The 22,358-nt window shown below is 43.2% G+C and overlaps 7 protein-coding genes across 7 annotated transcripts; 1 reads left to right on the top strand and 6 right to left on the bottom strand.

Moving 5' to 3' along the window:
• Positions 1-40: 40 nt before the first annotated feature.
• On the bottom strand, positions 41-4,605 carry FA14DRAFT_159417 (uncharacterized protein). The gene has a single exon (XM_025498200.1). It carries the CDS (start codon positions 4,223-4,225, stop codon positions 146-148), a length of 4,080 nt encoding a protein of 1,359 aa, XP_025357604.1. The 5' UTR covers positions 4,226-4,605; the 3' UTR covers positions 41-145.
• Positions 4,606-4,872: 267 nt separating this feature from the next.
• Positions 4,873-5,848, bottom strand: FA14DRAFT_187424 (NUDIX hydrolase). Its single transcript, XM_025501597.1, has 3 exons — positions 5,809-5,848; positions 5,566-5,736; positions 4,873-5,489 (listed from the first exon to the last, which is right to left on the bottom strand). The coding sequence occupies exons 1-3, from the start codon at positions 5,831-5,833 to the stop codon at positions 5,161-5,163; spliced, it is 525 nt and encodes a 174-aa protein (XP_025357603.1). The 5' UTR covers positions 5,834-5,848; the 3' UTR covers positions 4,873-5,160.
• Positions 5,849-6,753: 905 nt separating this feature from the next.
• On the bottom strand, positions 6,754-8,649 carry FA14DRAFT_107151 (uncharacterized protein; the record flags this gene model as incomplete). The annotated part of the gene is made up of 1 exon (XM_025495798.1): positions 6,754-8,649. A coding segment is annotated over one exon (1,896 nt), but the record flags the coding sequence as incomplete, so codon positions are not given.
• Positions 8,650-11,754: 3,105 nt separating this feature from the next.
• On the bottom strand, positions 11,755-12,736 carry FA14DRAFT_163239 (coenzyme Q biosynthesis Coq4; the record flags this gene model as incomplete). The annotated part of the gene is made up of 3 exons (XM_025499806.1): positions 11,755-11,778; positions 11,903-12,589; positions 12,650-12,736. 3 exons carry the CDS (start codon positions 12,734-12,736, stop codon positions 11,755-11,757), a joined length of 798 nt encoding a protein of 265 aa, XP_025357601.1.
• A 2,693-nt stretch (positions 12,737-15,429) lies between these two features.
• On the bottom strand, positions 15,430-16,878 carry FA14DRAFT_118253 (Sodium/hydrogen exchanger; the record flags this gene model as incomplete). Its single annotated transcript, XM_025496281.1, has 1 exon — positions 15,430-16,878. A coding segment is annotated over one exon (1,449 nt), but the record flags the coding sequence as incomplete, so codon positions are not given.
• A 1,448-nt stretch (positions 16,879-18,326) lies between these two features.
• On the top strand, positions 18,327-21,216 carry FA14DRAFT_159412 (uncharacterized protein). The gene has a single exon (XM_025498199.1). The coding sequence runs from the start codon at positions 18,370-18,372 to the stop codon at positions 21,151-21,153; it is 2,784 nt and encodes a 927-aa protein (XP_025357599.1). The 5' UTR covers positions 18,327-18,369; the 3' UTR covers positions 21,154-21,216.
• A 5-nt stretch (positions 21,217-21,221) lies between these two features.
• On the bottom strand, positions 21,222-22,184 carry FA14DRAFT_163237 (NAD-P-binding protein; the record flags this gene model as incomplete). Its single annotated transcript, XM_025499805.1, has 1 exon — positions 21,222-22,184. One exon carries the CDS (start codon positions 22,182-22,184, stop codon positions 21,222-21,224), a length of 963 nt encoding a protein of 320 aa, XP_025357598.1.
• Between the last annotated feature and the right edge of the window lie 174 nt (positions 22,185-22,358).

Raw genomic sequence — 22,358 nt, 5'->3', positions numbered from 1 at the left:
AGTCAATCCTAATATCTAATGAAATCGAGCTTACTCTTCTGTCTCAAAATAAAAGATATTGTGATTGTTTGGTATGCATAAGGTACAACGAGTCTTGCACAAAAGTAAGAAAAGAGCATGAGTTGATGAAATATATGTATGATAATCAAAATTTGGCAGAGGGTTGAACGAGACTACCCATTAAGATCATATTGGAATCTAACGATCGATCATGCATAAAGCTAGGAGCTCGATTGTTTTGAAGAACATCTTCTGGCGTATCAGATGCCTTGCTGATGATAAGTCCAGGTCGACTCATCGTTTCATCTCTACTGCTCTCTTCATTTTGATCGTCATGAATAACGCTTACTTGCGATGATAATGCTCCGATCGGAACAGAAACATTGCTCGTCACATTTGGCATCGATCCTCTCCTTTGATGGTTTTCGTCAGAAGAACGTAAACGATTACCAAATTTGTCGCTACGTATTCTGGATGTTGCCACGACTGCTTTTGTCAATGAGACACTATTGTCTGAATCAATAGACGAGATAGGTGACATTGAAGTAACACTTTGCGATGTATTGACCAAAGATGCTCCCATCGAGTGACGTTTAAAGGAAGAAGGTATAGAACTTGTTCTGGCATTTCGATAATTCGGTCTTGTACTGGAATAGCTCAATTTGGGCTCCACACGATCCTGACCGCCATAAGAGAAGCTGAGCTTGGATTGTCGGACATAATGATCCGGATCGAGTAATCCTCCATCAGTTTCTTGACTTGTATTACTTTCATTATCATCGCCTCCGTCTTCTTCCTCTTCTTCGTCTTGCATCTCTTCGTCTTCCTCCAAAGCAGTTGACAATCCTTCCAAGCCTTCCGATTCTTCAATGTTTGACCTTTCCCGAGTCGCTTTCCAGCTGGTAACTCCAATAAATTTGTACAGATTTCGTGTCTTTGACCGTAAGGTCGTATTGCGCAGTGCACGCATACGTTCTTTGCTCTCCTTTGTTCTTTTGAACTCATCTCGCATTCTGGCCTCATCATCGGTTAGAGTAGAATCAATCGCTTCTTGATTTTCGGCATTTGCGTTGGAAACTTCTGCAGATGCATCAAGAGCAGATGGCTGCAATGCTACTGAGCTGACCATAGGCAAAGCCGTCACACCAACTCGCTGACAACGCAGCTCGACATCGGAAAATCGAATGAGCCAAATATCCTTTTTGGATCCCATATTGGGCGCTTTTGTATATGTGACATTGCCGTCCTCTCCAGTTGTGGAGTGATTTGCATTGCTTAGGGTAAGCAGATCAGATAAACGTCGATAAGACCGCTTGTTACGAATCGAAGCTCGTAAATTCCCACTTCCTGTTCCCGTGGGAGTGGACATGGCTGTATTTGATACCATACTATCCGCACTCAAGTCATTACTGGAATGACCTGTTTTACTGCCCGCTCCTTTGTCGTTCGAATCAGAAATTGCTCGTCTTGGATTTTCTTGATACATTGGCTTTTCTTCAATCAGGATACGATCAGATTTTGGTCTTAAAAGAGCTCGATCTTTTATTCCTTCAATTCTGGCGAATGCATCGATCGTCTTGTCTCTTTCTTCTTTGTTCACTTTTTCATCTTCAATCGTACGTACGATCTTTTCTACATCTACCACCATTTGCACCGTACTCTCGAATTCGTACGTGGATGCATCCGTATGGAAAAGTAGATTTTGAAACAAAAGCGGATACTTTAATAATCGTTGAAATGGCATAGCAAGAAAGATTGCCAATCCACATTCTCCGCGTTCAGCTGCTGATGCTTCAAGTGAGGCCACTGCTCTTCCTAGTCCCACCATGACGGACAATCGATCCTTTCGTAATCTTTTACCGCGCATTGCCCTTTCCATCAGCGCAGCTTCCTCCAAACAATCCAAAGCCCTTTCAAGGTGTACAACATAGTCACGATAATGCTTCAACACATAGGAAAATCGTGTGAAAACATCTGCCAAGCTTCGCACGAGAGGCCATTGCTCCTCATAGCGTATTCTGAGAGCTTCTGATAGCAGGGCATGACCTTCCAAGATGCCATTATCGATAACCTCAAGTACGGCACGCAAAGGCGGTGGCAGTGTGATGCCTAAACCTTGACCATTCGTGAGGTCGTAGCCTATCTGACTGGACGAGAAGGAATTGCCAGACAAACCCTTACTTCGCCTTTGTGACCATCTCTTGGCTGTCGATTCCTCCTTTGAACCAGACTTTTCCTTAACATGACCTTTCTTTGCTGGTTGAGATGTGAGATTGGTGTTGCTGCTTCCCGCAACAGGAGTGTTTGGCGTATTGTTACTTCCTCCGCTGCTTCTAGGTCGAGTCGCAGGCGTTGGACTGGTAGCCAAACCTGTTGAGTAAGGACTTCGAGAACCAACATTCTTCTGTGCAGCAGCATGTGAGATCGCAGCAGCATCTATACTGCCATATGGTCCATCACCTGATTCGCGCAACCCCGAGGCTGCACTCAAGAATCTGGAGGCAATCGGTAATTCATTCGAGACGGCCGTTTGAGAGGGTGATGTAAGCGGTCGAGCAGAGGATGGGGGTGTCTCTTTCCGTCCCTTTTTCGTGCCACGTCCTTCCAATGTGGCAAGCGTGGCAGCATGAACGCCCCCTGGTGAGCCTGGCGGACTAAAACGATGAGGATGTAAGAGGAGATCCAAGAAAAATTCTTTTGTTTTCTCCAATTCCTGTACATATCTCTCTTCGCTTGCTACGATCTCCCACAAAACTTCTTGTCGGGTCCTTTCTCTGGCGCCAAGGTTGTTCACCAAATCTTCTTGTGTCATTTCACTCCAACTGGGTGCTCCAATACTGCGAATAGAGGATGTAAACCCTTGAGAGCCTCCAGGTAATTGTCCTTGCAGACTCGATCTTCTATGATTGCCAAAGAAATCGGGGACAGGTCTGCCATGGGCAGAAGCGGAAGATCCTGTGCCCACGCTCTGCGGACTGGCAGATCGTAGCAAGCCCAAAGCTGATGTCTGATTGGCGAAAGGGATGCTGTTGGGCAGATGACCTGCGCCTTCACGAGTATTTTGCATAAGACTGACTGTGCTAGAAGCAGGAATGTGTGCGCCTGCACTACCACTTGATAAGGTACCATTTCTTCTTTGTGAAGCAGAAGCTGAATTGCTGCGAACCATTTTTGTTGTGCCAGTTGCTTGACCACCACTAGACGGACGAGAAGGTCCTCCGCCAGACGTTGGAAACTTCTCCGTGCCATGTCGAGCTACTGGGCTGATCAAGGCTGGAGATGTGGTGGTTAGATTTGGTCCAGTATCTCTTTGTGACTGCTTGCTAGTAGCCGCTGCTGCTCCCGCTCTAGCACGAGCTGTGCTTGCCATTGTTGGCTTTGCAAAATTACCGACGGATTGTGCACTACTCAAAGATCCATGTTGATATCGACTCACTTCCTCCAATGCTCTATCTGGCAAAGCTGGTACATTGCTATATTCTGTCGGCAGCGGCGATGATGTTCGATAAGGCTTCTTTGGTGAAGGTGCAAATGCGACAGTTTTGGGCTGATTTGGGACAGGAGTGGTGGATAAATGTCGATTTTGGGCTGATGTGCTAGTGTGTGATTGGGTCTGTTTGAGATCGTTCTGCATGAGGTCCATATTCTCACCATTCTCGCCCATGGATCCAGCATGCAAGACAGCGGGTAGCATTCCATCTCCCTCAGATGAAAGTTGGGATTCGGGCAATAATACGCCTTGTGATGGTGTCGATTGTGGTTGATGTGCTATAGGAGGAAGCGGCTTGTGAAATCCGAGAATATGAGATCGCTCTCGACGAGGTTGCGGCGAGCCCGACAAGTCTGGAGAAGTGGAATCCTTTTGACTGTTTCTAGTGTCTTCTGATGTATTTGTTGCAGATCTTGTAGCTGATAGCCAATTGCTCGAGGTATTCCTATTCTTGTCAATGGGACTATGCTGCACACTTTCTCTCTGGGTGGACAATGTTTCATACCGGGCAGCCAATGCCTTCACTCGTTCTCCCGAGCCATTTCGCTCTCGTGTTGGCGACTCTCCTCCAAGGCCGTCAATCAAACCGACCTTTTCTCCGTATCCTTCTCTCTTTTCGTTAATTTTTGACTTTCCTCCATTGAATTGGGCATCATAATTGAGCTCACCACGTGTACCAACACCTTCAGCATGAGCTGTGTTGCCGGTAGCCAATCGATTGAAGAATTTCCGCATTGTGCAAAAACGCAGAATCAGTGGAAAATAGGTGAAATTCTATTTATAGATTAATTTTCATAGAGGATCGATGATTGAAGACGATGATTATTTGAGATGTGACGTTTTTTCTATTTCGATCTGAAATCAATTTGTTATCGTAAAAGTTTCGTATTTTGAATCGTTTTCGTTACCCTTCGTAAAAAATCTTTTGCTTTGTGTTTGCAGTCGTGATGGGTCGTAATGCTGTGAAGTAATATGCTAAAAGGGGCTTTTAGTCTTTGGGCTGAAGTTGTGTCAAAAAAGGCATTCTTCTTGACAGGGTGACGATGTGGAAGAAGGCTATGATGAAGAAACCTTCTTGGTAGGAACTCGTGATTAGGTGAAGTGGGAAGAGGGTATTGGATAAAGTATAAAAGCAAGCAAGCAAAGGCTGAATGATCAGGTACAACTTCACACCAACAACGCACACGCCAATCAACAATAATACATTTCCTTCTTTTATGGGTAGTGGGGTGAAAGTGCACCTGAGCAGAGACAAACACAAGAGCTCTTTTACCACAAATCACAAAGTACAGCTTTAGCGTGAAATGTCGTGCGCACATACAAACATTCGTGCCTAAGATTAGACTATTGACATGATTAGAATCATTCCTTCCTCACTGAGATTGGGAGAGAAGGATTTCATTTCTTCCTTTTGTGCAAAATAGAGAACATTCTGGTCTTTACATAGCATTCATATTCATCACGTCAGGCTGTGCTAAATGTTGACGTTGAAATATAGAATACATAGCTTGACTACCTTCATTATCCATTCGGGCGTTCGGTTCCTTCGATGAAAGGGGAAAATGAGCGAAGGAAGAAGTACAGCAACGCCTTCATTTCATCCCTTCCTCGGGTATCGGATGGACTAGATAGATTACAGTAAGAGGTAATACCTACACAATCTTATACCATTATGACTGATACGCTTTCAGCTTTCCATCAGCTTGAAGGAGTAGATGATAAATATCCTTTCTCCATTGGATCTCCTTGCATGCGTCCTCACACAAAGTCCAAAGTCGTTTCCTCTCATGTTGTTCAGGCCACTGATCTAATTCGCATTGTGGATCTCCCTTTTGAACATTGACCAAAAAAGCAGTATATCGCGCTCTTGGTACGAACGAAGCAGAGCCATGTTCTGTACTAGGCGAACGTTTATGAGGTTTATGATCATCAATGCTTCCCGTCATGAAAGAATCTTTTGCTTCGACTTGTACCCACTCCTTGCTAGGTTTCAAGCCGGCTAAAGCAGGTCATTCAACATAAATCAGTCGTCAAAACCCATATCGATAGCCTTCGTCCTCTTTCCAAGAACTCACCTTCTTCCCACATTTCACGTACTGCAGATTGCCATCCATCTTCTCCTTTCTCAACACCTCCTTTCGGTAGGACATACTGTCCATCATGTTTACGTGAAGAGACTAAACAAATATGTACTTCATTCCCAATCTTACAAAATGGAATGGCAACGGCTACTTTACGTGGACGTACTATTGTAGCGAGGTTTTACAACAGAGGTTTTAGCAGTGAATCATGCTTTGGGAATTGCTCTTTTTACTCACCTTCGCCATCTTTTTTACCGCCCATGTTCAACGTTCGAAATGATGGTGATAATCAAAAATGCATCATTTTGATTTAGCGTGCATGTATGCATTACAAGGTTGTGGAGGCTTTCGCTCTTGTGGTCAAAATTTCATCAAAATCCCAATAAATTCTATGCTTCCATGGCAGGAAAGGAGACTTGGGTGTTTTCTGCAAATGCTCTATTGTTCACACGACAAAATCAAAATTTAGCAAATTATTACAAGGGTAAAAAGGAGTTGATATTACAAAGATGACCATAAATAGAGCGCACGACTGAGCAATTGTTGTGGTACGTCTCTTGTTCTTGTTCCAGAATTCGTGGATATATATATGCATATAAAGGAACAAAAGAAACAGTAATGATGATGAGAGATTGTCCAGATTCTCAGGGAAAAACTTTTGTACACGATAAAAAATAATTTATCTCATCCTTTTCCTTTTTTTTAATAATAATTCGGATGAGAACTCTGACCAGGTAATTGTGTACCATGGCCAGGATGATGACCGTAATTGGCCGTATTGGAAGGATTGAAATTTCCAGAATTGTTGTGAGGAGGTCCTAAATGTTGAGGTGGCATGTGATATTGTTGTTGTTGCTGTTGCTGTTGTTGTGATTGTGGTGGTGGTGCACCAGGTTGCATTCCATTATTTCGCATCATATGAGATTGACCGGATGATGGATAGCCCATATCCATACCAGTATCAGGTCCGCCACCAGAAGATGCTTGTACGTTGGAAGCCATCATGGGAATATCATTGTGCTGATTAGGGTTGCCAGCAGAAAAGCCAAAGATAGGTCCGCTATTGTTGCTTGTAGCACTATCCGCACTCCAAGGAGGACGTGAGTTTGCATTGGTTGATGAATGCTTTGCACCCTTTCCCATATTCAAAGCAGCCGATTGTTGACTGCTACCTTGTGGAGCACTATACTCCAACGCCAAACGTTCCAACTCATCCGCTTGTTCATAACATTCTTCAAACGCTTGACCGTATTGACGTAAACCATCGATGACCATATACACTTCCGGTCGTTTGAACCGGGTAAGACAATAGCCTGCTTCACAGAGTGTGAATTTCATAATTCCCGCCTCGTTTTGTAAATAATCAAAATCGTGTAACATCTTTGCTAAATTTGCACTTCGAAGAGCAGCCTTTAATGCTTCTTCATAAATCGCATTTCGCATTCCATTCACTTTGGATTGATCCAGCTCCATCTCGGCCATCGTGACCGGTAACCCAGAAGAAGTTCCATGTCGAGTACAAGCGGCATTATATTGAGCAAGATTGTTCGCTTTCAATTCCGCAATTCCATATTCATCAATCGCTTGCCACATCAAAAGCCAAACAACATGATAATTCAAATCTGAACTGCATGCAGTTACAGCATCAGCAAACTTCCATTGACTTGGCCAATCTTGATCAGGCGCTCCAACGAGAGCTAAGTGGCTACTTCTCCACCTATACGCAGCAGAGACCAATTTCTCCAACTTACGGGCTGAAATTCCTTCTTCGTATGCACAAGGTGTCCAAAGTGTGAAGTAGACCGATCTCATCATCTCACATTGATCCAAAGCTGAATTTAACCAAATTCGATATCCTTCTTCCGCCGCTACGGGTGAAGGACCGGTGACAGGTCCCGTACGTGGTGGAGCAGGTGGTTTTGTCGAATAGTCCTCAGCCGCAAGGATAGGTTTACGTCTATAGAATGCCGACATATGCGCATCAAACATGCATGCCAACCACCAAGCCATCGCCACTTGTCCTCTTTGACCTTCTTCGGCGATATTGTCAATCGTACCTTGAAGATGAACGCGCATTTCAAACATGTGTGAAATGGAAGAATTGATCCATGATCCATTACAGATATACACTCCCCTCCGCTTTGCAGGTCGTAATTGTGATGGTGAGATAGCATCGGTAGAATCCGTTTGGGATGCTTGTTGCCAGAACAATGCTTGAACGATAATAGCAGCCTTGGCATTATCCATATTTGCAATCCGATGTGCTTTATTTCTATCAAGAACTTCTTGTGCTTTTACGATCAAATCTTCCGCAATCCGACTTCTTCCCATCACTTTGCTTGCATCACGCAATTCGGGTGCCGTCAATTCTCCCTTTCCGCTTGATCCCGTTCCAGATCGAGAAGAAGAAGAATCGCCATGTGAAGATGCTAATGCTCGATTGGCCAAAGGATTATTCACAGATCTACGTAATCGTTGCGTGGGTGTTAGTTCGTCGTGCGCTGTTTCACGTCGATCGGCAACGATGATAGGATGAGTGCTAAATTTGGCTCCCCAAGCCAACAATACTGCCGTCAAGACATCAGGAGGCGCTCCTCCCAATTCTGGCGTTTGATAATGAAATCTCTGTAGGAATTCTTGTGGATCCAAGACGGGGTATCGGATATGCACTGTACTGAAATACGTTTCCAATAAACTAGAAACGAATTCTTGACGTGCGGTTGCATTGATCAATCTCGTTTCTGCTGCAGTTGTTGGCGGGATCCGCTTTCCGGGTATTTCAGCATAAGATAATCCATATACAACATCTGCATATTCATTATCCCGCAATAACAGATATCGTACAACCAAAGGAACATCTTCTCCCATCGTTGGCGTTGCATCACCTTCGGGTACAATCTCTCCTCTCTGTCGCTTGACCGGTCTCTTGACTCCTTGCGTTGCCAATTGAACATAAATCGTAGTACATTCGATCCCTTTTGCCTTGCAATGATTACACTTTTCCTCTCCTGGTGTTCGATGACAGCGTACTTTACGATTTCTGCATGCATCACAAGCCGAATTTTGTTTTCTAGCAGCCGCAGCGGCTTCTCGATTTTCTCCGCCGGCATTTGAAGCATTGTTTGTGGTGGAAGTTGATGTACTCGCTTCTGTACTACCTTCATTGGTAGCAGTGGACGATTTTGCTGTACTTCTGCTCGTATTCGCACCAGTTGTATTGTCTAATGTATTCCGTCTGTTTCTATTACCCGAAGATGATGGCGTTTCGTTTGACATGGTTGTCTCTTGCATGGGCGAACCTCTACTTCCTGATCCTTCACTTTCGTTCATCATCATTTCATCGTGGGACATCTGTTTTGAACTTTGTGAATATCTGCTTGGCGGAGAACGTTGTTGTTGAAAGCTGCCTTGAGATTGATTGGTGTATGATCGGCCCCTGCTTCGATGAGAAGGAGGATAATCCCGCACATCACCCATCAGATGTCCTCCGGAAGATGAAGGTCTGGTTGATGTGTATGTGTCATGCTGTATCTGTTGATGATAAGAATGCCTGTAACCTGATGACGAAGAAGGGGTTGGATAATTGTTATACTTTCCTTGATGGCCCATGCGTTGATGAGAATCTTGCTCCATATTTGCCAAATGTTGTTGGAGTGGTGGTGAAGAAGATCTAGGTCGAGAGATCGTCGGAAGACCGGAAGCTGCTAATCCTCTATCGTTTGAGTCTGATTGAAGAGACGGAAGGGTATGATAAGGCATAGGTGTATTCTGGTAAAACCGATGTTGATCTTGTGTTGCTACACCTTTGTTTGATCGAGTCCCTTTTTCGATTCGAGTATTATATTCATTCCTTTCCCATCCTGGACTTGGAGTCATTGTTTGAATGCTGAATGAGATGTATTCATTGATGATGGCTTTGAAGTAGAGGTTGTTCCTTACACCTAAAGGCTGTCCATCAATCGCTTGGTCATTTGTGCCTCCTTATTTGATCAAGATGGAAAACATGCATATACTCTACCGCATGATCGTTTTTGAGAGATCCATCATGTATCTAATCGCACACTCTCTTTTTAGCGGACAAAGACTTCTTTACGCCCGCTTTCCGGATCAGAATTCTACTAATTTTTATCAATCGGGCCCGCGTATAGCTGCCAAAGTGCCAATGCTGGGTTCATACAAAAAGCGTACTGTGCGCGTATGCATTTGAGAGACTATTGGAAATACAGTAGTATAAAATGAAACCCTAACCTTTAGTCTTCTTCTTACAATGTGCACGGCGTAATTGCATTTCCATGGAGAAGCAGGAGGAGAAAGGTGATGTAAATATGTTTCATAGATATGTCTTGAATATGTGTGTGTGTATGTGTTGTATAGGCGAATAATATGCACTTTGTATCAATTCATGCACTCACTCGACCGTTTCCAAAATTGGGGGACAGAGTAACGCCGAGAATGCAAGGTAAAAAATCGGCGCCGAAAGAGTTGAGTTGTCTTTTTCCCATTTCCAACTCAGAAATACGCTAATGCAGCTTTTTTATTGCTTTGCATTTGTAGGTGCAGCTTTGCGCCCTATATCTTATTCGGTCAATGTTGTTGTGCTCTCCGCTTTTGAGTGTGTGTTCTCTCTCTTTTTTGAATTGCAAGCCACGAAAAATAAAATAAAAAAGCTGCTGCGACACGGTTCCTGTTACTGTCTATGTGTGCTGTGCTGTGTGCATATTCAAGCACGGCGGCATATGGTACGTACGTAATCCTTTGTCTTAAGGTTCCGCAAGATGACTTCATCTTGTACCTCTTTTTGTTCAGTGCGCAAGCGCAGCGCGGTTCCGTTTAAGAGATGAAACGGTCGGGATTCACTGTACGTATTAGCGTATACTAACGGAAACGAAAAAAAAGAGGTCCAAGAATTAATTTATCGGATTTCTCCCATTAATGAAAATCCCTTTTGTTTTATTTTTATAAAATATTTATCATTTATGGAAAAAAAACGGCACCTCACCGAGGAATGACCAATTTAAATGTCCGACACATGAATCGGTGCTTCGGTGCGAAAAAGAACAGAAATAATTGAAATGCCGAAGGAAGGCGTGCATTTGGAATACATACACACACATACTTTACCACGCGTTTGGTTTGAATGTAGAAAAAGTGTACCTGCTTTATAGCACTCAACGTACCACATCAACGGGTTTGCGGATATGGAAATCATTTTTATTTGATAAAAGTCGGGAAACTTACCTTTAAAATGCAATATATTAAAACCAAAATGCACAAATATAAAATCATCTCACGCTAATGGATTCTCGGATATTAATTCGCCGTTTTCGCCTCAACCGAACGAACGGAGTGGCTGATAAATACCTATATCATTCGCTTAGATGAACAATGTAATCATCGACTTGAGAATATGCCAACTTAATCTCTCAAGGAAAAAGTGTGGAGAAAAACATACGTTCCTTACCGTATACGTCAATTTATTATACCCTTCTGATCATAGATAAATGTGAAAAACAATAGACCAGCGCCATTTCATTCACACTACCGTCATTCTCCGTCCGCTAAAGAAAACTCCCATGACTTTTAGTTTAGTTCTTTGTTAGAGGAGATTGAAATTGTGGTGCCACTTATGCAAAGAACCCTTATCCCCCTACCAAAAAGGACAGACACATGGTACACAAGACTTTCACTTTGACGCTAATGTAAGCCATTCAAAACTAGCGGACATTTTCATTTTCAAGTCAGTCTAAGGAATCGCTTAAAAGGCATCTTTGGTGTGATGTACATGCACATGCACTGCACTACATTCTTAAAAATTGACGTATTCGTAATGAAAAATTTGTCACAAACAATAACTTAAGTGAGAAAAGTGCTCAGCCCGTACCTGCTGATCCTTTGTTATATTCGATTATAAGATAACAGCTTTGGTTTGCGGATAAGAGCCGATCGTGGTAAAATTCATTCAATGATCTTGTTGTACTAAACTTTTTAATTTACGCCAAGGAATGCATTTCATTCTTTTTTATACGCTACAAAATACATGTGCAACTATCTTCGGCAAGATCATACATACAACATATACACTTTATGTACCACTATCTTGTTTTAAAGTCTTATCAGCCGAACATGTCCCAAATGATGCATGTTGTCGTAGCCGATAAGCGATTTTTATCATTTTTTCTGCAACTAGTGATGGAAACAAGTGTGGTTCTATACATACATCATGTCCGTCTCACATGGCAGCTTTTTGGGATTGATGATCTAGCATTTTGCTAGGCCATCTGCCTCTTGCTAAACTTCTTCTAGCGGTCATCTTGCCTGTATTGAAATTCACTTGGATCGGAGGCGGTTCATCGAATCCCAAAGAAGCCCGTAATTGATCCATATCCGTTTCCCAATGTTCTTCCCATCGAACTCCAATCAATGGTTTACTCTTTTTTCCCATCTTCCATGCCCATGCCGCTAAACCATCGGTTCCCATCAACGAGGATCTTTCTTCGTTTGATAATCTCAATGGTCCAGCGATTGAGGAGAGGAAAGCAACAGGTAATCCCATATGAGCAGCTTCAAATATCTTTACAACTGTTTCACCTAAGTGATTGACCGGCATTGAACACATTAAATGATAAAAATCGTGACATTCACGATATCTTTGCATAACGTATGCCAATTCGGAATCTTGAATGAATCGTACTTTTGCACGTGTATCCGGTCCTACATTACACCATTTAAGCCAATTCCAATATTGTTTTCCGAATGTGTTCTCTGGCAGTTGCTCCAGGTATTTCATTTCGACTGATTGCGTATTTATGGCTGGCCTTTGCATCATCAACGATCTTCCCTCTGGCGAACTGAGCATCATCTCGCGTAATTTTGGTAAAAGTGGTTCTCCGCTCAATTCACTCAGTAGGGCGATCATGTCACCTCTTGCAGGGTTAATGAGCGATGCAAACAGAGAGCCTAACGTCAAGGCAAACTTATGTGGTCGAGAAAGTGGAACGTATTCATGTTTATGAACATGCTTTGGTTCATTGTGGAGGATGGCACTCGTATGTATCCTTGCTGTTCGATTACACTGTACACTTGCTCGATGTGCTACTGCCATCCATGATGACTCTGCTTTGGATGATCTAGCACCTTGCCTTATCACGTTGCCGATGTGTGCCATCTTTGCTTGAGATACGAGATTGATTCTTGACGAGGTAGTTGGAAGAATAGCTTACGAATCTCAAAAATTACCTTATTGACACATTTCTGGCCGACTTCCGAATCTAGGGCTTAAAAAATAAAACGCCATATGATCGATGAACCAGTTCTAGAACAAGCATTTTTTATGCAATTCTATTCATTATTATTTCTTCAAAAGGATGAACATCGTACGAAATACATACAAACATACAAAAAAAGGTTGCACAAAATCAATATATAGATATATAATATAAATAAAAAAGACGCTTTTTTTTACAATTCAAAAGTCACACCTCGCTCAGTTCCAGCAGGACTGTCTGTATTCTGCGGTTGCTGTTGTTGTCTCTTTGGTGTTTCAGTGCCACCACTGTTGCTATTGTGTCCAGAATAGGTGCTTGCATTGCCATCTGCCAAAATACCACCACCTCCATCTCCTCCAGGATATTCTCCCACGCCCACAATGATTGCAGGACTGGTAGGTGCAAGTGCATTTCCTTCTTTTGAACCGGTTGAGCTTGTAGCCATCATTGGCGCTGTAGATGGTCTGCTGCTAGAAGGCTCACTATGTTGAGGTGATTGTTGACGTCCACGATCTAAAGCAGCAGCAGAAGATGAACCTCCACTGGCAATTGATGACAGTATATTACCAAATCTGCTCCTCTTCTTTTGTGTTTGTTTGGAATTGGATTGATCATCATCTCCGGCGTCTCTGTTATTAGTATCGTCTGGCGTATCTGTACCTAATCTATGCCCTTGACCGGAAGATGGTCTGCTGATTCCTCCACCGATTCGGGCAAGATCAATCTTACCCATTCTATTCGGAGAAGGTCCTCGTGGGATAGACGGATGATCCAACCCACTCAAAACACTACGACGGGACGATCGGTGATCATGTCTGTCATCATTGATATCAAGCCATTGAACGCTACTGCTCGATCGGCTATGATCATGACTTCGAATACCAGGACCAATTTGCGCCGATGATCGATTATTGGAACTGCTGTCTTGAGAAGAACCGGTAAAAGTGCGTGGGATTGACAAAAGTGCATTACTGCTACTATTCGAACCGAACATCGTTCTTCTTCCGGAACTTTGACTTGACGAACTTTGTCCAAGACCACCTGCGCTAGCCGTTCTCGGAAAACCTAAGCCTGAAAAAGAGGCAGGAGATTCAATAATTTCCTCATTTCCTTCATCCTCTTCTGCTTCATGAGGACAAAGAGAAATTTTACCCGCCATCAATTTCTTCTTCATATTCCTTCGTCGCGCTTCTGATGAACATTTGTGCTCTTTCGGACCTAGGCGTTGTCCAAATGCATCACCAAATCCGGTCGGAGAAGCACTTCCAGGTGGAGACATTGAGCCTTTTGGAGATGTTGTTCTTCCACCACGTTTTCGAGATGCTTTCAATTGCTTTTGTCTTGCAATATCTTCGCTTCTTGGCGCTAACCAGCCGGTAACAGGAGGACTTGGCGTTCTTTCACGATGCTGCTTCACAGGCTTCTTGCCAGAGCTGCTTTTCGGCTTTTCCTGGACGCCGACACGACCGTCGTGATCATCATATGAACGTTTATAATCATTTTCATCTTCATCATGTCTACGTTCAGATGCATAGGCCATACCTCCATAAAGAGCATTGAATCGTTCATCTTGTTGTTCTTTGGTCTCAGCATCAGAATTTCTCCTCTTTTTGCGTCTAGAAATAATATCAGAGTATTTCTTGGGAATCTTGTTGAGAACCAAATGATTAACAGCTTCACTCGGACTCCAATTATTTGCATCTTCCAAGCCGGCATAATATTGAAGTCCATCGGCATGTTGAATGGCCCAAGCATGTGCAGGATCATCTTTGCCAACAATGTCATCCTTTTCATGCTCCATAATCGGAATCTTGTGACACTCTACTTCGCTCAATCTGCTCTTTTGATATTCAATGATCAACACATTTCCTTCAGTCCACGATCGACTTTTGGGGTAGTGCTCTTCACATTCTTCGCGAATCTTTGCGTGTTCGCGTTCTTGCTTTGTGGACGAAGAAGATGACGCAGAAGATTGAAGATGACTTGGCTGTAGGTGTTCAAGGTACCCTTTCTCTTTATACTTTTGCACTGAATCTTTTAGTTCTTCCTCATCTTCCTCCTCTGCTTCATGTCCCTTTTCCGAGCTTGATTTGGGAATATCTCTGTCCATCGCTCCACGTTCTTCGTCCATCATATCTGCTCCGCCTAGATCGCCTTTTTCGCTATCGTGTTGTTTCTCATCTTGAGATTTTCGTGTATCTTCATCATGTTCTTGTTGACGTTGACGTAATTTTGCATATTCTATTTCTTTCTTTGCTTTCTGTTTTTCTTGATACCGTTTCATCTCGATCGTATCATCTCCTCCCCATTCATCGCCCATGACATCATCATGGCCTTCTTCATCAATATAATCCGCATCGAATTGCACTCTAGTCCGAGGAGTGACAGCATCTGCACCGCTGCTTGAGCTACTGGTAGGCAACATTCCAGATCCTGAACCAGAACCCGATCCTCCATTCGTTTCCATTCGCGCAAATTCTTTTTCATCTTCACCGCCAATTGCGCCTTTGCCAATTTGGCGTAATTGAGCGTTCAATACACGTTCAATTTCGCTCATTCCTCCTTCTTCCTCTTTTAGATTCTCGCCTGTACGTTTACGCATTCGACTAACCCATCCTGGTTCAGTATCAAAACGACCAAAGCTTGGATTACGACTCCATGTTCGTGTCATACGAGTTGCGTTCTTGCTGAAGGCAAAGAAGGGAATCGTCAAACCGTGGATGGTGATCGAGCAAATAACGAAGAAGTAAATGATTGGTTGAACAACCAAGGCCAGCACATCATTGGATGTTTGAGGAGGACTTGGGATCTCTTCCGGTAATTCTGTCCTTGCCAATGTTGCAATAAAGATTGCACCAACACCAATAGGACCAAAGTGACCTGCGAAAACAGCTTCACGGAACGTCTTGATATCTGGAATCCATTTCCACAAAGCAATCACAATAGGGATACGCTTTGTCAAAAGGACACAAATTGCCAAAACAAACAGACGCCATAAATTCAACGTATTTGGTTCAGCTTCCGTTCCTCCCGCCCAATCACGGAAAGGCATCATAGCTCCGATATAAATAAAGACGGCAACGTTGAACAACAAATCGACAATCGAACTAAAGTTTGAATCTTCAGTTTGTTTGGTAAACCAACCATCCCAAGCGAAAGCTGTTCCGCATGCAAAAGCAGCAAGTAAATCATCACTGCCCAATAAAACATTCACTCCCATACTTGCGATTGCTAAAGAAACGTATTGAGCAACAAAAGATTCACGATCAACCAATTTATGACGTTCGGAAAATCTCATCAACTTCCTTGCTGCCCATCCGATCAAAGCACCTAAAAGCGTTCCAAAGATGATTTGATATGCCAATGCATCGTAAAACCATTCTGCGATTGCTTTTCCACGATTATCACGATGAAGCGTTAGGAAAAGTGCGAGGTACAAGAATGGGAAAGCAGCACCATCGTTACATCCACTTTCACACATCAGGATATGTCGAAGATGTGCAGGTACGTGCTTCTCTGCCCATGGACCACCAACGACAGCTTGTGCTAAAATCGGATCGGTAGGTGTAACGCATGAGGCAACGACCAAACTGTTGAGGAAATCCAAACCCGGAACGAGAGCATACATGAACAGGGCAGTGATCAACCAACCCCAAATCATGACTGGTCCCAAAAGAAAAGCAATCGAACGCCAATGTCGTAAAAGATACTTCTTCGGCAATTCCACTCCAACAGCGAAAACGGATAAAGCAATCGTAACTCGTAAAACTTCCAAAGAGATTTCATCGGTAATTTGACCACCAGGAGCACCACTTTGATTATTTGCCCATTTTGAAGGATTAAAAAGATTCAAAGCTGCCGGTCCTACGATAATTCCAAATACTGCGGCTAATGGAGCTTCACCAAGATATAATCTTTCTTTGATGAATAAGGAAAACATTCCAAATAAGACGATAAAGAATCCCAATCCTACGTACACCAAGTGTACGGCAGTCACCTCGAAAGGACTGAAGCTCGAAGGATCCACTGATGTTTCGGTCATTTTGACAATCGATAACAAAAGAGATAGAGATCGATGATAGCTAGTCGAAGGGATTTTCACAAGCTTCAGTCTTCTTATATGACTTCAACTAGTTGTCGGACTTGTTCTCAATTATCGTCAGCCAATTTAATTGTTTCAACGCCGACGAAAAGGCCTCCAATGAGCGAAAGACAACGTGTGAAAATATGAGTTGCCAACAATGACGTTCTCCAATATGTTTTGTTGTATTGAAGAAGTGGTATTGTTAATTTGCTTTTTTTGAACCAAGATAATGGGATGCATTCGTACGAATCGTAATAATTTGAGCTTTAGGGCGGCGTTCTTTGTGGGGATTTGGCACGATCTTCAATGCATAAATGCGTTGTCTCTATCTAGAGACAGATGCATAAAACGTTTTCCAGAGATTTGAATTATGTATACGCCACTTGCAAAATGGCGTTCGATGCGCCAATTGGGCGAAAAAGAAGGGTGCCTGATAGGATTCTTTTTACCTGTATCTTTGTTGTCATAAAAAAAGACGGCAGTGCGATTATTGATGGATCATTCGTCGCTAAGATGCCGATTTTTTGGTCCCTTACGATCGAAATTGCCGGAATCTGAAGGGCGTTCAAGATGCGCCTTTGATCGGAGAATTAAATGGCCGTTCTTATGCTGATGAAGTTAACGACATGCAATGATATGCAATGATCGGATTCTATCTGAGCGTATGCGGAGACGAATTTGTAATGCCGCCGGGATGGTGGAGAGGTTGTGTGAGTGATATAACCGTTCCAAAGTGAATCAGCAGAATGACGACTGTTTGAAAGTGCAGCAAATAAAAGCAGAGCAAGCGAGCGATTGCTAAGACCAAGGCTTAAGCAAGTATACAGTTGATCAATCTGTTGAGATGACGAATTGGTTGGAGGGTTGGTAAGAGTGAAAGAGTTTCTTCATCGGCGGTAATGAGAGAGAGATATGAAGTAGGATCTCAAGATCAAAAAGTGAGAGTACTATACCAGTGTTTCTTTCCAACAGATTAAAAATCAGGGATGTGCATATGTGAGAGTGAATAAATTTCTCAAACGCGTCATTTGCCGCCTGTATGGCTTATTGACATACATACACACGTTCTTGGCGTTTAGGGTTTATTATTATAGTCAGCTAACTCCTGCCTTATCATGGAATAGGAAGCTATAGGGAATATTAGAATATCTTGGCTTGCTAAGATCATCTATCACTACTTGATACAATGATGTTCATTATCGCTCCTAATATTCTCGACCTTGGTAGAAAGAAGAAACAATAAAATATACTCCCGAGAGCTAACCAAATACTCTCGGCGTATTCTTTCTTAACACGCTTAGCCATAATAAAATACGCGAATGAGGTCCATGCGTCATTTCACGTGTAAGCAAACGGGAAACAAAGCAGACACCTCTCTCATAATTAAGGTTTAAGACCAACACCATCCTTTCATCCAGCATGGTAACATCCATATAGACACAATCAACAATGAGTGCCTATAACACACCTGTGAAGAAGGGTATGAGGCGTAATTCTTCATTCGCAACTTCATCTCCGGCAAAAACGCAATTTCGTTCAAAATTCTCAGTGTCCTATGAGGCATTATTGTCAGGTGAACATCCTTGGCTTGGCACATCTGGTTCACAGTCATCCTCGTTGAATGCTACACCAGGATCAAGCTATTCCAATCAAGGTGGAAGCTACTTTTCACCTTCTGGCAAGAAACCTTCAGCGCCGCGAACACGATTCTTTGCTGATTTGTTGTGTCTAAAAGTCGAGCCTTCCACGCTTGAAAGTCTTTTTAGCACAATCACATCCAGACAACTAACTGACGATGACGAAACAGGAAAAGGTGCAAGGATACGCGATAACGTTGGAAGCTTGTGGAGAGAATGTTTGAGGATATGGCAAGACGTTCCTCATCATAGCGATTTCTCTACAAGCTCTGCAAACTCTAGTGAGGAAGTAAGAAGATCGAATGCTGTCGATACACTGATCGAATTATCTAGATGTATCCTCTCAAAGAATTTCGTGCATTCATCTTCTTCGCTGGATCTGATTTGGATTTTTGCAGGAGGCATTGATGAGGCCGACGATGTCTTTGAAGATTTAGTCAGTGCGATTGACGAAGGATTACGAGGAGAATTGGATAATTTGAATCATCAGCCGAGACGCCCAGGTAGAATCCCATCATCGAATGATCTGGACAACGACGCCACACCTCAGAGAAATGCTGCAGCTTTCAACAAGCCAAAGGAGTTGCCCACGCTTGCCGAATTACTTTTCCATCGAAGGAAAGCTGTACATCTAGCGATCATTTGGATCAGCTATACGTTCATGACAAACCTTTCGGCATACTTTATTCGGAGAGACTTGTTTGTCAGCGCTTCAAGCCTTTTGAACACTATACAAACCATCGTTCGAACCACTCAGCAATCTCGCACGGATGGTGCTGGATTAGCAGACGAAGACGCTGAATTGCTGCGAAGCACTGTGCGGGATACAAACTTTCTCATTGGTTTGCTGGCTGGCCTAGGGCAGTCCAGCTCTTCTGGAACGGGATTGGCAGGAGGATTCAGGGCAATGGAAGCATCTTCAAGTCCATACTTTAGGAGAATGTGCGATTGGGTTGATGCTGGATCGATGAATTTGATACGAGAAGCGAGTGCATACGATCTGGAGCAAGCTTGGCGTGCGTTCTTGGTAGAAGTAGAAAGCAGTCAAGATTCATCTAGTCCTACGAAAAATGGAGCTGGTGCAGCAAGCGGAATAAGTGCATCTATCGGTATGGTCACAGAAAGTTTCAGAAAGATTGGCTTTTCGGGTGAATCATCAACAGTTGATCCGAATCTGCCGCCTGCTTGCACGAGCTGTTTGTTGCCGATCTATCTACTGTGCCGGGCTAATACAGTGTTCGTCGAGATTGTTATGAGAGAGCATGTGAAAGGACAAGATAGTCTGCAAGGCAAAGATGATTTACAGAAGCCATCCTTTGCTTCTGCATTGATCTCTTTGATGAGCTATCTTTCAACGCATGGGGCACTCAGTGAACGATCAAAATCTTACTCAAGACTGGCTCTCTTGATCCCGCTTACTCTGTTGGCCAGCCCGGCAGGAGTCGCAGCACTCATCACAGCTGAGAGGCCTGACGATATTGCAGCTATCAAACTATGCACGCAACGATCAGGTCCTCTTCCCGTTCGTGCTATGGCTTCGACCGATCAAGGAAGCTCACTTGGTTCTTTCTTTTCGCAATTTACAGCCCAACAAAAGGATGGGCAAAGAGGAGCAGGTAATCGAAAGCAATTGTTACCTTTTGTGCTGGATACGTGTGTCCAGTACATTCGTCATAATTTACGTAAGAGGTTGGACATGCCTGGCTATTTGATCTGTTTGCATCTCGTTCAAACGAGTATACAAACATGCGCTGATCGGAAGGTGCAGCTGGAGTACGGCGAATGGCCTGACGTTTGGGCAACGATCAATAGCACGATCGCTTTTCTGGTTGGTCGACATGCAGAGTTACAGGGCGTAGAAGTGAGTAAGCTAGGACAAGCACTCTTGTCTACCCTTGGCTTAGCATTGCTTGAATCGGATAGATTTCTGCAATCACGTCATGATGTCAACATTCTGGTATATGAGATGGTACGATCGGCCGAAAGTTTGAGGAAATTGGCAAATATCAGCGCACGAAGTGGCAATACGAACGGAAGTTCTCATGTTGATCAACGAACATTGTCGTCTGCTATACCTATGTGGCCTTTGATCGAGTCTACACTGGCAAGATTTGATGAAAAGTTGATCGAGTGGGCTGAAAAGAAAGGTGGCAGTGGTGGCTTTGGCCTCTCATTTTCCGTCTCTTCTTATCTACCTACTCGTTTCGCTGGCTCTGGCTCTAGTACTCCAAATGAAAAGACAGCAGACGAAACCAGCAACGAGCGAGGATCACGACCATCCTCATCAGCCGGTCAAGCGAGCAAAAGTGCGCCAAAAAGGCTACCCGATATTCAAACCGTATTAAGTTTGATCTCATCGCTGGATATGGAACAAATCATTCATGTGTATAATATTGAATTAGAAGGAGGAGGAGGAGGAGGATCAAGTGTAAGAACAAATAGTAGACCTGGCCAATCACGTTTTACGCAACCACCACAACAACAACGTAAAGGTGAAGCAATCATTGATGAAGAATGGCTAGAGAGAGCAGAATCACAAAGTTTATCAGAAGCTTTTCGATTTGCATCGGAAGATATGCGAGCATTTACGAATTGAAAATCTGATTGAATCTGTTGTATACCCCAACATTGTAATACTCTATATACAAAAATATAAGTTGTGTTTTAATAACCATTTTTAGTGATTTGTTTGTTTAGCCATTCATAGCTGATATCTTGAACTCGACGATCTTCGGCTATAGGTGATGCTGGGGCGATTCGAGCCCAAGGTGCAAGGTATTGTCCGCCCAGCATATGTGCTTCAGGAGCGGTACAAGCGTACAATTGACTGATGGCGCCGAACTTGGGGTGGAACAAAATCAGAGGTGTGACGACATAATTGAAAAACAAATTAGTGATCGGATCACGGTTTCGTAATAGTTCCGAAACGTTGTTTCCCGGATCGGAAGATGTAAAGACGATACCTTTATCACCATACATTCTGTGAAACTTTTTTGCTTGACAAACATTCAAGAATTTCGATTGTCCATATTTCAAAACTTCTCTAATCGGACCTTTTGGATTGACTGTGAGTTGCTTGCCAAACAGGCCCATCTCAACTCGATCTGTCCATTCGGGATCATTTACATCAAAGCCGCTCGGTTGATGAAAGTTGTGTGCCCAACTGCTTGTCAAATGAACACGAACACCATGGTCTGAATTGGATGATTGGAGTGTATTAGCCGTCTTTTGCAGAATTGGCAGAAGATCACGAATGAACTGTTGATGACCCAAAACGTTGGTTCCAAGTGTTAAATCGTATCCTTGACTTGTTTTACTGCCTAATTGTGGATTTGCAGCACCTGCATTACAAATCAAAATGTGTAATTGACTTTCTTGACGAGCGAATTCTTCGGTGGAAGAATGAATACTTTCCATATCTGCTAAATCACAAGATAAAAATTTAACTTCTCCTGGCCAATCTTCACCTTCTCTTCTCAACAGCTCAATTGCTTTTGCGGCTCGTTCATGTGATCTACATGCCATATACACCCTTGCACCTTTTCGCATCAATCCACGTACAGTTTCAAATCCGATTCCAGAATTTCCTCCAGTCACAATGGCGACTTTTCCGCTCTGGTCTGGCATATCACGTTCAGGTAACCATTTCGATTGTTTTGAAGGGAAAATGTCCGCCAAAATTGCTCGTACTGATTGTCGATGGGTAGTGGAAAAGTAAGTCTTTTTACCATGTGCCCTTTGATTGATTAGAACTGGTGAAAGGAGGATAACATAGATAATTTCCCAAATGAACCATAATTT

The sequence above is a fragment of the Meira miltonrushii genome (genome assembly GCF_003144205.1).
Source record: "Meira miltonrushii strain MCA 3882 unplaced genomic scaffold FA14scaffold_1, whole genome shotgun sequence".
Lineage (NCBI taxonomy): Eukaryota > Fungi > Basidiomycota > Exobasidiomycetes > Exobasidiales > Brachybasidiaceae > Meira > Meira miltonrushii.
The sequence above is the reverse complement of the archived record's forward strand: the minus strand, read 5'-3'. Positions and strand labels throughout refer to the sequence as shown.

Coding starts and splice junctions, on each gene's coding strand:
- FA14DRAFT_187424 (XM_025501597.1), bottom strand. CDS start 5,833: ATGGGCGGTAAAAAAGATGGCGAAG. Junction 5,737..5,808: donor CGGTAAAAAAGATGGCGAAG/GTGAGTAAAAAG, acceptor TCGCTACAATAG/TACGTCCACGTAAAGTAGCC. Junction 5,490..5,565: donor ACGTGAAATGTGGGAAGAAG/GTGAGTTCTTGG, acceptor GACCTGCTTTAG/CCGGCTTGAAACCTAGCAAG.
- FA14DRAFT_159417 (XM_025498200.1), bottom strand. CDS start 4,225: ATGCGGAAATTCTTCAATCGATTGGCTACCGGCAACACAGCTCATGCT.
- FA14DRAFT_159412 (XM_025498199.1), top strand. CDS start 18,370: ATGAGTGCCTATAACACACCTGTGAAGAAGGGTATGAGGCGTAATTCT.